This window comes from Calypte anna, chromosome 20 (assembly GCF_003957555.1).
Source record: "Calypte anna isolate BGI_N300 chromosome 20, bCalAnn1_v1.p, whole genome shotgun sequence".
In the NCBI taxonomy this organism is placed as follows: Eukaryota; Metazoa; Chordata; class Aves; order Apodiformes; family Trochilidae; genus Calypte; species Calypte anna.
In genome coordinates, this window is record NC_044265.1 from 11707516 (window position 1) to 11721172 (window position 13657).

The 13657-nt window shown below is 51.6% G+C and overlaps 2 protein-coding genes across 5 annotated transcripts in view; one reads left to right on the forward strand and one right to left on the reverse strand.

Moving 5' to 3' along the window:
• Positions 1–670: 670 nt before the first annotated feature.
• On the forward strand, positions 671–8034 carry ADRM1 (adhesion regulating molecule 1). Of its 2 annotated transcripts, none has more exons than XM_030463268.1 (10): positions 671–772; positions 1612–1822; positions 2072–2188; positions 2270–2393; positions 2823–2909; positions 5118–5199; positions 5427–5656; positions 5960–6117; positions 6992–7094; positions 7808–8034. In XM_030463268.1, exons 2-10 carry the CDS (start codon positions 1613–1615, stop codon positions 7912–7914), a joined length of 1218 nt encoding a protein of 405 aa, XP_030319128.1. In that variant the 5' UTR covers positions 671–772; position 1612; the 3' UTR covers positions 7915–8034. The 2 variants fall into 2 exon arrangements, with proteins under 2 accessions (XP_030319128.1, XP_030319127.1); XM_030463267.1 differs by having other exon boundaries at positions 734–893.
• Positions 8035–8575: 541 nt separating this feature from the next.
• The window catches only part of LAMA5 (laminin subunit alpha 5), an 88615-nt gene continuing 83533 nt past the window's right edge, over positions 8576–13657 (reverse strand). For all 3 annotated transcript variants that reach the window (XM_030463266.1, XM_030463265.1, XM_030463264.1), the window contains exons 70-80: positions 13414–13544; positions 13158–13325; positions 12665–12797; positions 12402–12559; positions 12092–12278; positions 11646–11798; positions 11366–11525; positions 11146–11276; positions 10947–11037; positions 10069–10188; positions 8576–9927 (exon numbers count right to left, since the gene is read on the reverse strand). In XM_030463266.1, the coding sequence (XP_030319126.1) occupies positions 9773–9927; positions 10069–10188; positions 10947–11037; positions 11146–11276; positions 11366–11525; positions 11646–11798; positions 12092–12278; positions 12402–12559; positions 12665–12797; positions 13158–13325; positions 13414–13544 (1587 nt within the window). In that variant the 3' untranslated portion in view covers positions 8576–9772. The remainder of the gene's footprint in view (positions 9928–10068; positions 10189–10946; positions 11038–11145; positions 11277–11365; positions 11526–11645; positions 11799–12091; positions 12279–12401; positions 12560–12664; positions 12798–13157; positions 13326–13413; positions 13545–13657) is intronic.

Below are 13657 nucleotides of genomic sequence, written 5' to 3' on the forward strand. Positions count from 1 at the left end.
TAAGAGCTGGACCAGGGCAGACAAAAAAGTAGCAGAAAAATAATTAAAATTAATCTTAATTGTTGGCAATGTTGTATTTGTGCCTTGGGTGCTGATGTATTCGTTGGTCCCCGAGGTCATGGGGGTGGGAAGTGTGTACCCTAAATTACCCAGAAAAAAACAAACAAGTAATTAGCAGTCTTTGTTCCTGTTTAATAATTAATTTTATTTTTTTATGTTTTCTGGAACATGTTTAAAAACCACGAACCCCAGACTTTTCCCCCAGCCAGCCCAGGCCCCAGCTCCGGCTCCCTGGAAACACCCGGGATTTGGGTCATTTGCACCACAAATCAGTATTTTTACTCAGTGAAGGTTCTGCCAGGAGCCGGGTCCGGGTGGTACCGCTCGAGTTCGGTCCCTCCTTGTTTTAAGCGAGAGGCAGCGGCGAAGCGGATTTATTTTATTTATTCAATACCCGTCGCTCCCCTCCCTGCTGCCAGCCCTGCTCTGCCCAGCTCCCCGCACACGCTGTAAAACGGGAATTAAGGCGGATTCGGAACCGGGCCGGGCTCCCAGCTCCATCTCCGGCTTGGCGGGGAGCGGGGCCGCCGCCATTTTGCGCCGCCGTGACACAGCAGGGCCGGGGCCGTTGACTGACAGCAGCGGCAGCCAATGGCGAGAGCCCAGGGCCGCGTTGCCCCGCCCCGCGGTGGGCGGGGTTCCGGTGTGCGGGGCAGGAAGAGCCGTGCGGGGCGGTGCGGGGCCTGTGGGGCGGAAGGGACCGGGACGGCAGGTACCGGGGCGGCCCAACCGAACCGAACCGGACCGGACCCCCAGGCAGCCCCGCACTCCCCCTGCACTCGCTGGGAGCGGTTCCGTCCCTTTCGGGGGAGCGGGGTTTCCTGCGGGGGAAGGTCTGTGCGGGACGGGACGTGGCCGGGGGTCCGGCGGGAGATGGCGGTTTCGGAGCGGGCGGGGAACGCCGGGGGTGCCGCGGGCTGGACCGGACCGGACCGGGCTGTAGGGCCGCGTTGCCCCCGCATCTCCGGTCCTTGTGTAGGGGCCGGGCGGAGGTGCGGGGTCGGAGCGGGCACCACCGGGCTGTGCGCTCGGCTCGGCCCCGCCGGGCGGTTCGGTTCGGTTCGGTTCGGTGGTGGGAGTAGAACAACTGCAGAGTCATGCAGGCCCAGCCCGGTCCTCGCGGTACCGGTACATGATCCCCTTGGAAGGCACGGAGGGACCGTGGGACGGGTACCGGACAGGGCGCTCCGGTACCGGGCGGTTCGCCCGGGTACTGGGTCAGGAGCCTGAGGATGAGCGGTACCGGGCGGGCTGCTGGGAATGAAAAGGTCCCCAGTGCCGTGAGTGGAGATGGGAGGCAGTGAGGGGAGCCTGGGGGAATGGTGGTTTCGTTTCCAAGTCCCCCAGCAGGTCCGGTCCGATCCGATCCAATTTCTTATTGGAAATCTTCAGCCCGGGTTCCACTTCAGCTGTTGTGGATGCCCCTGGAATTCTGCAGGCGGTGACCCGGATTCTTTTTGTGGAGCTCCCTTGATAAAGGTTGGGTTTCGATACGGGGATAACTCAGCGATGTCTCTGGTCACATCTCCTGCTCCTCCTCTCTCTTGGCAGGATGTCTTCAGGAGCACTGTTTCCAAGCCTGGTGCCAGGGTCCCGGGGCTCTTCCAGCAAATACCTGGTGGAATTTCGGGCAGGGAAGATGTCCCTGAAAGGCAGCACTGTGACCCCAGACAAGAGAAAAGGCCTCGTGTACATCCAGCAAACAGATGACTCCCTGATCCACTTCTGCTGGAAGGACAGGACCTCTGGCAATGTTGAAGATGTGAGTATGGTTTTGTGTTTCAGTGCTGAGGCACTGAGGGAGGAATTGTCTTGTTCTTCTGGCACTGCTGAAAAACCTTTTCCAACACAAATTAGGGTGAGGATGCCCCTGTGTTCCAAGTGTTCCAAGTGCCCACTGCTCCGTAGGGCAAACAGAAGGTTTGGGGAGGAAAGCAGAGGTTTTTGGGGGAGCTAAAAGGAAAAGTCATGCATGACCTCAAACACTTGTTTCTGCTGCCACGTTTTCCAGGATTTGATTATTTTTCCTGATGACTGTGAATTCAAGAGGGTACCTCAGTGCACCACTGGCCGTGTGTACGTATTGAAGTTCAAGGCAGGATCAAAACGACTCTTCTTCTGGATGCAGGTTTGTGGGAAGCCAAGAATAAAAGCCTTGGAACCAAATATTTCCAGTTTGCCTCATATACCAAGAGCAACTTTCTTGCAGGAGCCAAAGACAGACAAGGATGAAGAGCACTGCCGTAAGGTGAACGAGTATCTCAACAACCCCCCCATGCCTGGGGCCTTGGGTGGAAATGCCAGTGGAGGCCACGAGCTCTCAGCCTTAGGAGGTACAGTCCATTCTCTGCTCCTTCACGTGAGAGCTTTGTTTACAATTTCTCTTTAGAATGAGCACTTAGAGTTCCCTAGGAAGAAATTCCTGGTGATTATGGAGGGTGAGTTGGGGACAGTGCTAATACCAGAAGTATAAACCTGCTCTTAGCAAAATAAGCTGTGCTGTTGTAATAGGTGCAGGCTGAAAAAGCTAAGACTGCCAGAAGAAATCTTGCTTTGTTTCCAGTAGATTCTCTGGAGTCTTACCTCTTTATGAAGCCAAGTTGCATTTATCTTTTATGACCACCATGGTTCAGTAAACACTTGAAACTGTTTTTTCCATACAGAATGTGATGCCAATTAATCTCCTGCCGTTTGAAAAAAAAACAAAAAAACAAACCAAACCTATGTGAATATGTTGTGTTTCAGAATGTTTTTGTTTTTAGGTGAGGGTGGCTTGCAAAGCCTTCTTGGAAACATGAGCCATAACCAGCTCATGCAGCTGATCGGACCAACGGGCTTAGGAGGACTTGGTAAAATGCTTTAATATCTTTATGCCAAAATGGTATTTTCTCCTGCCAGGTTAAATCTTACCTGACAATATTTTCAACTAGTGCTGTTGATGTGAATGGCACTGCTTTCAGATGAGAAAGCAAGGCTCTGCCTCAAAGATGAGCTAAGGGGCTAAAAAAGGCTGCAGGAAATGGAGGGAACCAGATTCTGCACAGCACTCATCTTAGGGCTTGATCTGCAAGGAACGTTGGTTCAGCTCCTTGCTCCACTGAATCTTTCCTTTTTCTTTTCCTCTTTTTTTCCACCCTTCCTCTTCCTCTTAAATATTCACTGGAGCAGGGACTGGAAACCAGGGATTTATCCCTGCTGAACATCCCAGTTTCCAAGCTGTGGGGATCCTCACATTGTCTCTGATCCAGTGAATATTTGTGTGCAAAGTAAAAAGGGTTCAGTAGGAAGGCTGGAGCCTGCCTGCCCCACAGCACTCTGGTCAGGGGCGCAAGGCTCAGGTTGGGGCTTTCTCTCCCAGGCAGCACTGGGGAGAGCCTGAGGTGCTGATTTCTGGGGGGGAAGGAGGTGTTGGACTCCCTGCCATGCTCTGCTCTTAACCCTATTCATGCTCCAAACCCCATGGAGCATTGTCCCAAGAAGTCAGACCCAGGAATGGAAGTAGGCAGAGTTAGCAGGTGACAGTGGCTAAGGTTCTGTGCTTGAGCTCCTAAGTCCATTTTTTGTGGATTTAGCTCATGTCTTCTTAGCTTCAGGCACAAAACTCATGTTGATGGGGTGTTCAGATGCAAATCTACTGTTTGTGTTGGAAGATTCTGGCTTTTTAGGATACGTTTGAAAAGATCTTCCTCCTTGAAACTTCACATGACTTTCGAGACTGTCTTCCTCTTCACCTCAACACTTTTCCTTAGCAGCTCCTCTTTCATCTAGCCCTGAGACAGCTTGACATGAAGCTCACTACAGTAACACAAAGCAAACCATCTGTTTGCCTTGGCAAGTGGTGGTTGTGGTGAATCTCTGTGGATCTCTTCCCCCAGCAGCATCTTGTTCTTGAGCATCTGCTCTGCATCTCTCTCAGGACTCTGCCTTTATTGCAGAGCTGCAACAGAGGGGGTTTTTTTGTTGGTTTTTTTTTGGCTCCTGGGTTAACTTTCTTAGCAAGGATGAGCTGAGCAGAGTGGTGCAGCCTGGTGGGCTTCACCCTGCTGCTCTGTGGGCAGTGTCACAGGTACAGATCTGTAGGAGTGGGTCCTGGAGATAGAAAGAGCCCTTGGCTGGTGCTGCCCTGACCTGCAGTGTTTGCTTTCATCCCATGTTTGCTAATGGAGTGCTCTCCCTCTGTCCTTCTGTCTTCTGCTTGCAGATAGCTCCCAGAAGGTGGGTGATAAATGCAGGTGCTGGTGTAGGGATGTGTATCTATGTGGATGTGGTGATGGGAAGTGTGTGACACATGGAGTGTTTGGCTGATGTGGCTCAGAGGAGTTTCAGGGGGACAATCAGTCCCTGACAGCTCCAGCAGACCCAGAAGCCAGGTCTTTCCCCAGCTCTTTCTAGCTGATATTCTTGGTGCTGCACTAAGTCCTTGGTAGTTGGGATGTGTGGATGAAGGAGGCTGATCCTGATTCCTTTTGCATTTTGGCTAAGGCCAAGTGCTGTTTCCTGCTGTGTTTCCTGATTGCTGCTCTGCTGGGAGCACTTTGTGCCTGGGGTTGTCCTTACTTTCCTCTGCCCATGACTCATCTGATTCTGCTGCTGCTTCTCTGCTAGGTTTGAAATTTCAAAGCCCAGGTGTACAGGGAGGCAGTGGTGGGGATTCAGGGGCTGCCTCTGTCATCTTCTGATAAGGGCCTTGGCTTTCAAGTTTAGAGAAAAGTTGGATTTTTGGGAGCCAGTAGTTAAGAGGAGAAGGCTGTGTTACACCAATCATGTGTACACAGCCCAAACTGAAGGAATTTTATCCTTGTGCACATCATTTCTAAGATGTGCAGCTCTAAGGCAGTTTTCTGACAGGGATGGGAGATCAGCAAACGAGAGCTGTTAATTCACAGAAAGGGGTGTGTGGGGGGTGGCCTGGGTTCTTTCACCCCCTCCTCCTCTATTTTAGCAAATAAAATCTTTCAGGTACAAGAGTGACCTCTTTAGAGCAGAGAGGTGCAAAAAAAAAAAAAACCCCAAAGAAACAAACACCTAAACCTGTTGTTGTTTTGTGTTTCTGGAAGGTGGGCTGGGTGCACTGACAGGTCCTGGGCTGGCCAGTCTGCTTGGCAGTGGGGGACCCCCAACCAGCAGCTCATCATCAAGGTAAGACCCCTGCCTGCTCTGGGCTTGTGTCTAATTTCCAGTCACCACTTCTGCAGGAGAAACAGTGGCCTACTGGCCAGGAATACCACGGGAATTAGGGCTGCTAATTACCCCTCTAAAATGAGGATGGGAGCTCTCTGTATCACAAAGGCTTGAGGGTTTTCATGATAGAAGAGGCAAAGGTGGGGGGTTTTTTTGGAATTAATGATACTAATTATCTCCTCCAGCTCTCGCAGCCAATCAGCTGCTGTGACCCCATCTTCCACAACTTCTTCAACCCGTGTCACACCTGCCCCATCCCTTCCTGCTGCTGCCTCTGTGACCAGTCCCAGCCCTGTGCCCAGCTCGGGGAATGGAACCAGCTCTGCCACAAGCCCAACCCAGCCCATTCAATTGAGTGACCTCCAGAACATTTTAGCTACTATGAATGTGCCATCTGGAGCTGGAGGACAGCAAGGTAACTGGTCTGACCAGACAGCTCTTGGATCCAGGAGTCCTTTGGAGCTGTTTTACTGTCCTGTATCCTATTCCAAACTGGTTTGAAAAGTCTCTTAAATTTTTTGTAATTTTTTTCACTTGAGTGCTGTTTTGGCTGGTGCAAGAGTCTTACTCTCACTCCAAAACTGAGAGAGGGAGAAAGGATGCTACCAAATGTGCTAACTACAACTCAGAACTCCTTTGACTAGATCATTTGGTTTACATGACAAAATGGGAGGTTTTGTTCATTGTCTTAACAGCCAACCATTTATTTTCTTCCTAGTTGACCTGGCAACTGTTCTGACTCCTGAGATAATGGCTCCCATCCTGGCCAATGCTGAAGTCCAGGAGAGGTTGATGCCTTACCTCCCCTCAGGGGAATCTCTGCCACAAACTGCAGAAGAGATTCAGAACACCCTGACGTCTCCTCAGTTCCAGCAGGTAGGTTCCTGGCTGTCTCAGGCACTGCAGTTTTTCTTTCTTTCCTCCCCTGTGCCTCACAAATTCTCCTTGCCCTGCTGCTTCAGGTTCCTGACTCTGTTCAGGGTAGGAAATTGCTCAGTAGAAGTGGGCAGGAGGAGAGATGTGGTTCAGTGAAGCACTAGTTCTGCCTTTCTGCAGTCACCCAAGGGCAGACCAGAATGCTTTTGACTTTTTCTTTTGGAATTGGGTTTCACCTTTCTCTTTTATAATAAATCCTCTCTGGCACATGACAGGAGTACCAGCAAATTCATCATTCCCTGTCAGATTGCCTTGTTAGATAGATAGATTAGGTAGGTAGATGGATGGATGGATGGATGGGATGGATGGATGGATGTGTTTACAGCACTGCATCTCTCATTTCTCTGGAAACATTAGTACTTACTTCCAGGACTATCAGTGTGTGGTTAATGCTGGTGCATCACAGGCCAATGTGAATTATACTGACTGATGAAAATTGATCAATTTGCAGAATTTTGGCTGCTAAAAGGCACTGATTTTAGTTTGAACTACAGCAGCTCTTTTGTGCAGACAAGACTTGGATGTGAGGGAGAGTTTTGTAATGGGTGACTTGATAGAATATCTGCATCTAGATAAAACTTTAAGTTTCCCATGCACTAAACCAGCTGCTGCTTCTGTCACTGGGGGTTGATGTGCTGCTCAGTCTAGCAGGGTTTGCTGGTCAGAACCTGGGACAGGAATTCCTGCTGCTCCCAGGCTGGTGTATGAGCACCCTACTGCTGCCCTCACACAGGCACTGCACAGCAATGTAAACCCTTTTTTTTTCCTTTTTTTTTTTTTTTTTTTTTGTGATGCTATTGGTTCCATTTCACAGGCATTGAGCATGTTCAGTGCTGCCTTAGCTTCAGGACAGCTCGGCCCACTAATGAGTCAGTTTGGCTTACCTGCAGAGGCTGTTGATGCAGCAAATAAAGGAGGTAAGTGTTGGTGCTGCTGGGAACATGGTGAAGTGGGTTGTTGGGTTTGGTTTTGGCATTTTGTGTGCTGTGTTTTTTATTTCCCTCACTGCACACAGCCCTTGAGTGTGGATTGTGATGATGAGCTGCTGAGGAGCTGTCAGAAGCCAACTCTTGCACTGTTCTTTTTTTTTTTTTTCCCCTCACTGAAAAGGCCAGTGGTGCAGGTGTTGCCCAGCAGTCACCATGTGATGTCAGATGTGCATTGAGAGCACTCAGGGTTCTGCAGAGCTTTGCTGAGCAGCCTTGGGGGTGTTCTCTTGATAGAGGTGCAAAAGACTGGAGATGTCACAGTCACTTTTTTGCAGGAGTGCTTTTGGGCATTTTTGTGGGAGTCTCCAATGAGTCATTTGCAATAAGCATAGAGCTGTGGCCTGTAGCACTGGAGGGATGGGGGAGCACCTTTCCCTGATGAGATTTTAACTCCATGGCTGAAGTAATTCTGGTCCTAGGCTGCCTGTGGACAGAGTTAAAGTGCTGGAAATGCCTGACTATGTCAGGGGGATCCAGATGTATGTTACAGATTAAAGGAATGTTAAAGCTTTCTTCCCTGCCACTAGATCATTTTTAAAGCAACTATTTATTTTGCAAGTAATGAAGCTTAACCAAGTGTGGACAATGAACCCCATCCCAGAAATTGAAAAAATTGAGTAACTCCTGTGTTTAACTTCTAGATGTAGAAGCCTTTGCCAAAGCAATGCAGAACAGTGTGAAGTCAGACCAGAAGGAAGGAGACACCAAGGACAAGAAAGATGAAGAGGAAGATATGAGTTTAGATTAAGTTATTTGCTCTTCCTTACAGATACTCCTAGATACTAACTTAAGCAACTGCAGTAGGATTACTAACTTCATATTATGCTTCTATGAAATCAACAAATAAAGGAATTTTCTTTATCTGCCATCCTGTTCTTAGTCTATTTAACATGCACTTAACCACTACTTGCCTTTTATTTTCAGTGGAGTTGCTTCCTGCTCAGGTTTGATGCTTCTGACATCAGGCTAGACTAATTCTTCTGATTTCCTTGTGCTAAAAGTGGTGAGCCCTGTGATCATGTGAGTAATGAGCTCATTAGGGCACATCACTGACCACCATCCAGTTTTGGAGCCACCAGGTTGTAATCTGCAGGCTTGCCTGTTCACCCAGTCCATCCCAACCTGCAAGGGTTGTCCTGTTCTGGGTGCTGACCAAGACTTGGAACATGAGGAGCTTCATCTTCATGACCATCTGAGTGCTACCACCACTGCTGGCATCCCAGGAATTACAGGAATTACAGCAGTAGCTCCTGGGAGCTGTTTCTGGCAAACACAACTAAAACGTCCCCCTTGTGCCACTTGTAGAGGTGGTGATTATTCTTCCTCCAATTGTGCATCATTGTTGCTCTTCACCAGAAAAGTGAAAGAGAGTAACATAAAACTTTATTTGACTCCAAAGTATGTACCAGTGATTTACAAAGACCATCTTTAATACTACAACTTTAAAAACAGGTCATAATTACATTTGTTTAAGATGGACATGTTAAAAACTCATTTTACAATATTTACCCCTCATAAAAAAAACCCCCACAATATAATGATATAACTTATAAGTCCATTTCAGAAGCAAGATTTTGTCCCCAAGTGGCTAAATATATATATATATACACACACACACAAATATATATATGACGTGTAAGTGCACAAGTGAACCAGGTGTTGGGAGGAAAAAAAGGGTTTTTTTTCAAGTGAAGACTGCACTACACCAGGCAGGAGTGAGGCTGAGCAGGAGAAGGACACTGCTGGCAGGACAGGTGGGTCCAGCCCCGGAGGTAACCTTTAGTTAGGGATTCCCTTTCAAGCAACAGTTTCTTGCTTCACACAACAGGACATTGTCAGTGTATCTACCAGTGCTGAATGCAGCTGCAGAGTCAGTGGTATTTGTGGTGGTCTGCTTTCCCTCAGCAGTTCTCCCAGCCTATTTTGTTCCTTTTTTTTTTTTTCTTTGATAATTATAAATTAATCTGATATGATGCTAATTCTGATAACAGAATTTTGTCCAAGTTCCCCCTTGCAGAGCTCTGCCTAGCAGTGCCAGGTGAGCCCAACCTGATCTTCTGGGGAAGGTTAAATGCCTTCTTGCTTCTCAAAAAAAAAAAAAAAAAAAAAAAAAACCAACATGAAAGTGATGGAATTAATCCAGTTTGTCCTAATTGCATTTGTTATAAACCAGAAACTGCCTGCAGCCTTTAGCAGGAGGCAGTCTGTGACTGTTATTAATAGCCTCAAGTGTTCTGTGAACTAAATCTGTGTGCGTTGTGTGGGGTGAAGGGAACAGGAGTGAGGACACCTGGCTCTTACCACGAGCCATGGGCCAGCACGGGTCCTCTTGCAGGTCCCTGGCCCCCGAGGAAGGGCTCAGACCTGTCTCCACATCCCTCTCCAACATTTTGGTTACATTTGTGAAAGATGTCCCCGAAGTGCTCCCTTCTCCCCACCTTTGTCCCCTGCCCTCCTTTCTTTCCCCTTGGATTCGTGGCCCCAGACTTGTCCCTGGAGCTCACACACATTTGGCCACGGTTGATGGGATGGAGTGGGTGATGCCTGGGGCCCTGGGGAGCTGTGCAGTGTTCTGCTGGTCAGGCTGTACTCACAGGTGGACTGACTTACAGCACAGGGCAACCCTGGAGCCCCACGGAACCCCTGACAGTCCCAGTCCGGGAAAGGTCCACGTGGCTCCGGTTCATCACCAGGTTCCTGACACAGCCCACGTAATGAGGGAGGGGAGGTGACAGGGATGCTGTGCTGCCCTGCTCTGTCTCTGCAGAAGGAACAAGAAAAAGTGAGCATTTGGCAGGCTGATAAAAGGGGAGGGGGTTAAGTAGCTCCATCTTGCACCTGGAGTAGTGCAAGATCTCTCCTGGCTTTGGGGAACTTCCTTCTGGACCATCCTCCCACTCACCTGGCAGCCCTCCCAGGTAGAAAGTGGCCCTCGTGCTGGGTGCAGGGGGCTGGCTGGGTCCCATGGTGTAGTTGCCCTCTGCGTCCACATCAACCTGGATTATGTTTTTCCATTTGGTAACTTGGGAAGAAAACAAGGAGTCAGTGCTGCTCCCTCACCTGGAGAGTGAGTTGCCCTTTGTGCAAACCCCTGGGAGGGTCAGAGGAACCACCCAGAGCTTGGAGAATCTCCCCCAAACCTGCAGCAGCCACTTTCCTGACCTAGCACAGAGGGCTGCCCTGTCCCTGTCCCAGCTGGGTGGGACAGTGTGAGGGGATCTGCTCACATTGGCTCTGGCCATGGATGGGGAGATCTCCTGAAGCTGAAAATGCACCATGCTGGCCCTCTCAGTGCTGGGTCAAGCAAGATAAGGGCTTAAAAGAGAGCTGGGCTGAGAGATGGGGGCTGCAGCAGCGACCCCCCACCCCAGGGTGGGTTGGATGCAACACAAAGCCCTGGCTCTTGGGCAGTGGCAGGTCCAGTAAAGGCTCTGCCTGCTGTACACGTGTGAGTCCTGGCACGTCCCTGGTCCCAGGTTTTGAGCCCTTTGGACAATCTGCACAATTCAGGCTTTGCCTTTCAGCAGGACAGCCCTGGGTCAGCAGGTCCAAACACCCTGCTCCTCCTGCCCACCAGCTGGCAGCAATGGCACCAGCAGGCAAGGACTCTTAACTAGGAAATTACTTCATTAGCAGCTGCCATCTCCCAAATCAAGTGCACACAGGTGGGAGCTGGGCTTCAAATACCCAGGGAAGTGGCCCAGGCTTCCCCCAGGAGCTGGGGGCTGAGCAGAAGGAGTGGAGCAGCACCCCAGAGCCAAAGGCTGGCTGTCACCTCACCTGCAATGCTGTGCCACTGCCCGTCACACAGAGATGGAGATGTCACTGACGTGGAGAACTCATCAGCCCCAGCGTGTGCTCTCACAGTGACCTGGTGTGGCAAACAAACCCATGAGAGGAGCCCAGCGAGCTGAGCAGGATGGGCAGGAGGTGGTTGCTGCCTCTGAAAACCCATGGGGAAAAGCCCCTCTCCCACTACCTTTGTCTCCTCCATGTACAGCAGCAGGTGGTGGCTTCTCCTCGTGCTAACATGGAAGATGAGTCCAGAGGCACTGCGGGGACGGACCTCCAGTGTCACCTCCAAGTCCTGCTCGGTTGTCACGGCATCAGCTGGAAGTGAAATGCTTCTGGTGAGGAAAGGGACAAGGTACCACTCATGGAAACTGTCCCTCCCAGTGCCAGGGCTGCCGTGGGGTTACCTAAGGTGATGGCCCCGCCGTCCGCAGAGAAGAAGACCCCGTTCTCCAGGGCACCCTCATAGCACGGTGTCACCCCAAAGGTGTGTGAGGGGGGACCCAGGGGCTTCCCGTCCAGCTGTGGGTTCCTCAGGCAGCCATCGAAGCTGGAGGCTGCTGCAGCCTGTGGAGAGCAGCCAGCAGGGTGAGTGTGGAGGGGTCAAAAAAGGACAGGCGTGGGACAATGCCATGGGACTGGGACCTGGCTGGATAGGGTGATGCCATGGGATCACCCAGCCCTTACCGGTATGTGAGCTGGGGCTTTTCCAGGTGGGATCCCCCCTATGTACAAGGGGGTCCGGGCCACAAAGAGCCCTGTGGTGGCCACTGCAGCATCCTGGGCTCGCAGCCCATCAATGACCAGCTGGGCTCGGCCCTGGTCTCTGCTGAAGAAGACCTGCAAGAACCAAAGGTCAGGATCAAGGCTGGGGGATTCCAGGGCTGGGAAAAACCCCAGGGCTGCACCCAGGGAAGGGAAACCCCAGGTGGGAAGTTCAGCCATCCCTGGCTGTGCTTTTCCTCTCCCCTTTACTCCCATGGGACCCCAGGTGTCCTGTGTGGAATCAGGAAGTGGTGCTCAGAGCAGGGACGAACCAAGTTGACTCCTGCCTGGGCACTCAGCAACAAGGGTGGGGTTTATGGAAGCCAAGCAGCTCCAGGAGGTCCTGCTGACCTCAACCCTCCACTCACCGTGTGCCACTGCCCATCCCGGAATTTCTCTTTGCTGCGGATGCGCAGGCGGCGCCCACCGAGGTCCAGCAGGAAAACAAAGCGAGCGTTGGAGACAAAGAGAGCCATGAAGGTGCCCCGTTTGCCCAGCACGTAGAAGAGCAACCCACTGGAAGAGTTCAGCTTCACCTCCAGGGAGAAATGGGACCTGCAGGGATATGGGACTGATAGGAGCACCCTGCTCACCCCCACCTGCGTGGGATGCCTGCTCTCCAAGCGATGGTCCCTGGGGCTGAGCTCATGTAGGGTGGGCACAGGGGGTGAACCTCACCTCCAGCCAAAGGAAGGTGGGATCTCCTTGAACTCCCAGCGACTGCTTGGGGAACCCCCAAAACGGAAGGTGCCCCCGGCTGCCTGGGGCTGCAGGTGGAGGTTGCAGAGCCCCTCGCCATCGTGGCGGCGATCCTTTGAGAGGGGCTTGCTCAGCACCTACAACAGATGCACCAAGTGTGGCCACCACCCCTGCAAAGGGCAAAGGTGGCACCTGAGAAGGAGAGGGAGGAGGATGGGGGAAGTTTTGGCAGTGGTTGGTACCTTGGGTTTCCGCCTGTCCTTCTTTGGAGTGAGCCTGAGCTGCTGCAGCTGCTCAGCCCAAGGACAGCTCATGGTGATGTTGATGTTCTCCACATTCTGCTGCAGGTCCACCACCATCTGTGGCTCTGATATCCTACATGCAGGGAGAAGGGATCCACGTCACCGGGCCAGCCCAGAGGAGGAGGGAAAGGAGGAGGAGGGAAAACGAGAATGGATCCCAAAAAATGAGCCCAACAGCCAAAAAAAGAGCCCAAACCCACAAGAAAACAGAGCCCATATCCCCAAAAAAGAGCTTAAAACACAGCAATAACAGCCCGTGTCCCAACAAACAGAGCCCAACACCCAACAAAAAGCTCAAAGCTCAAGAAAAAGAGCCAAACCCCACCAAAACAGAGCCCAGAATCCAGCAACAAATCCACGTCCCAAAAAAAGAGTCCGTATCCCAAAAAAGAAGCAGCTCTGCATCTCTGGGAAGTGCCATGGCAATGCTCACCTCTTGACAAAGACATTCCCAATGCAGCCAGTGAGGTTGCTGAGGTCTCCTGGCTCTGGTGAGCCCCCAAGATGGAAACGTGGTCGCCCCTCCTGCCGCCGCTGCCGCCGGGTGGACCCAGCACCCGCCGTGGGGTCTTGCAGCTCATCATCCACGTAGAGCCTGACCCTGTGGGGAAAGAGCAGCAGATGGGGCTGAGCCTGTCCCCACAGCCAGCAGCATGTCACCCCCCCCCAGGCACCATCAGGACACGTACCCACGGGCATCGCTGTAGAAGGCCACGTAGTGGGCTCTGCCATCTGCGTAGACGTTTCCAGTGGTGACCTCAGTTCCCAGCAGGTTCAGGGTCAGCTGTCCTCGCTGCAGGGACACCTGGCATGTCCCCTCCTGCAGAAAGCATCACCTCATTGCTGCTCATCAGCTGAGCCCCAAAAAAGGGCCTGATTTCCCCACCACCCTCCCGGAGCTCGGGGTGGAGATTTTGTTGTGGATTCACCCTC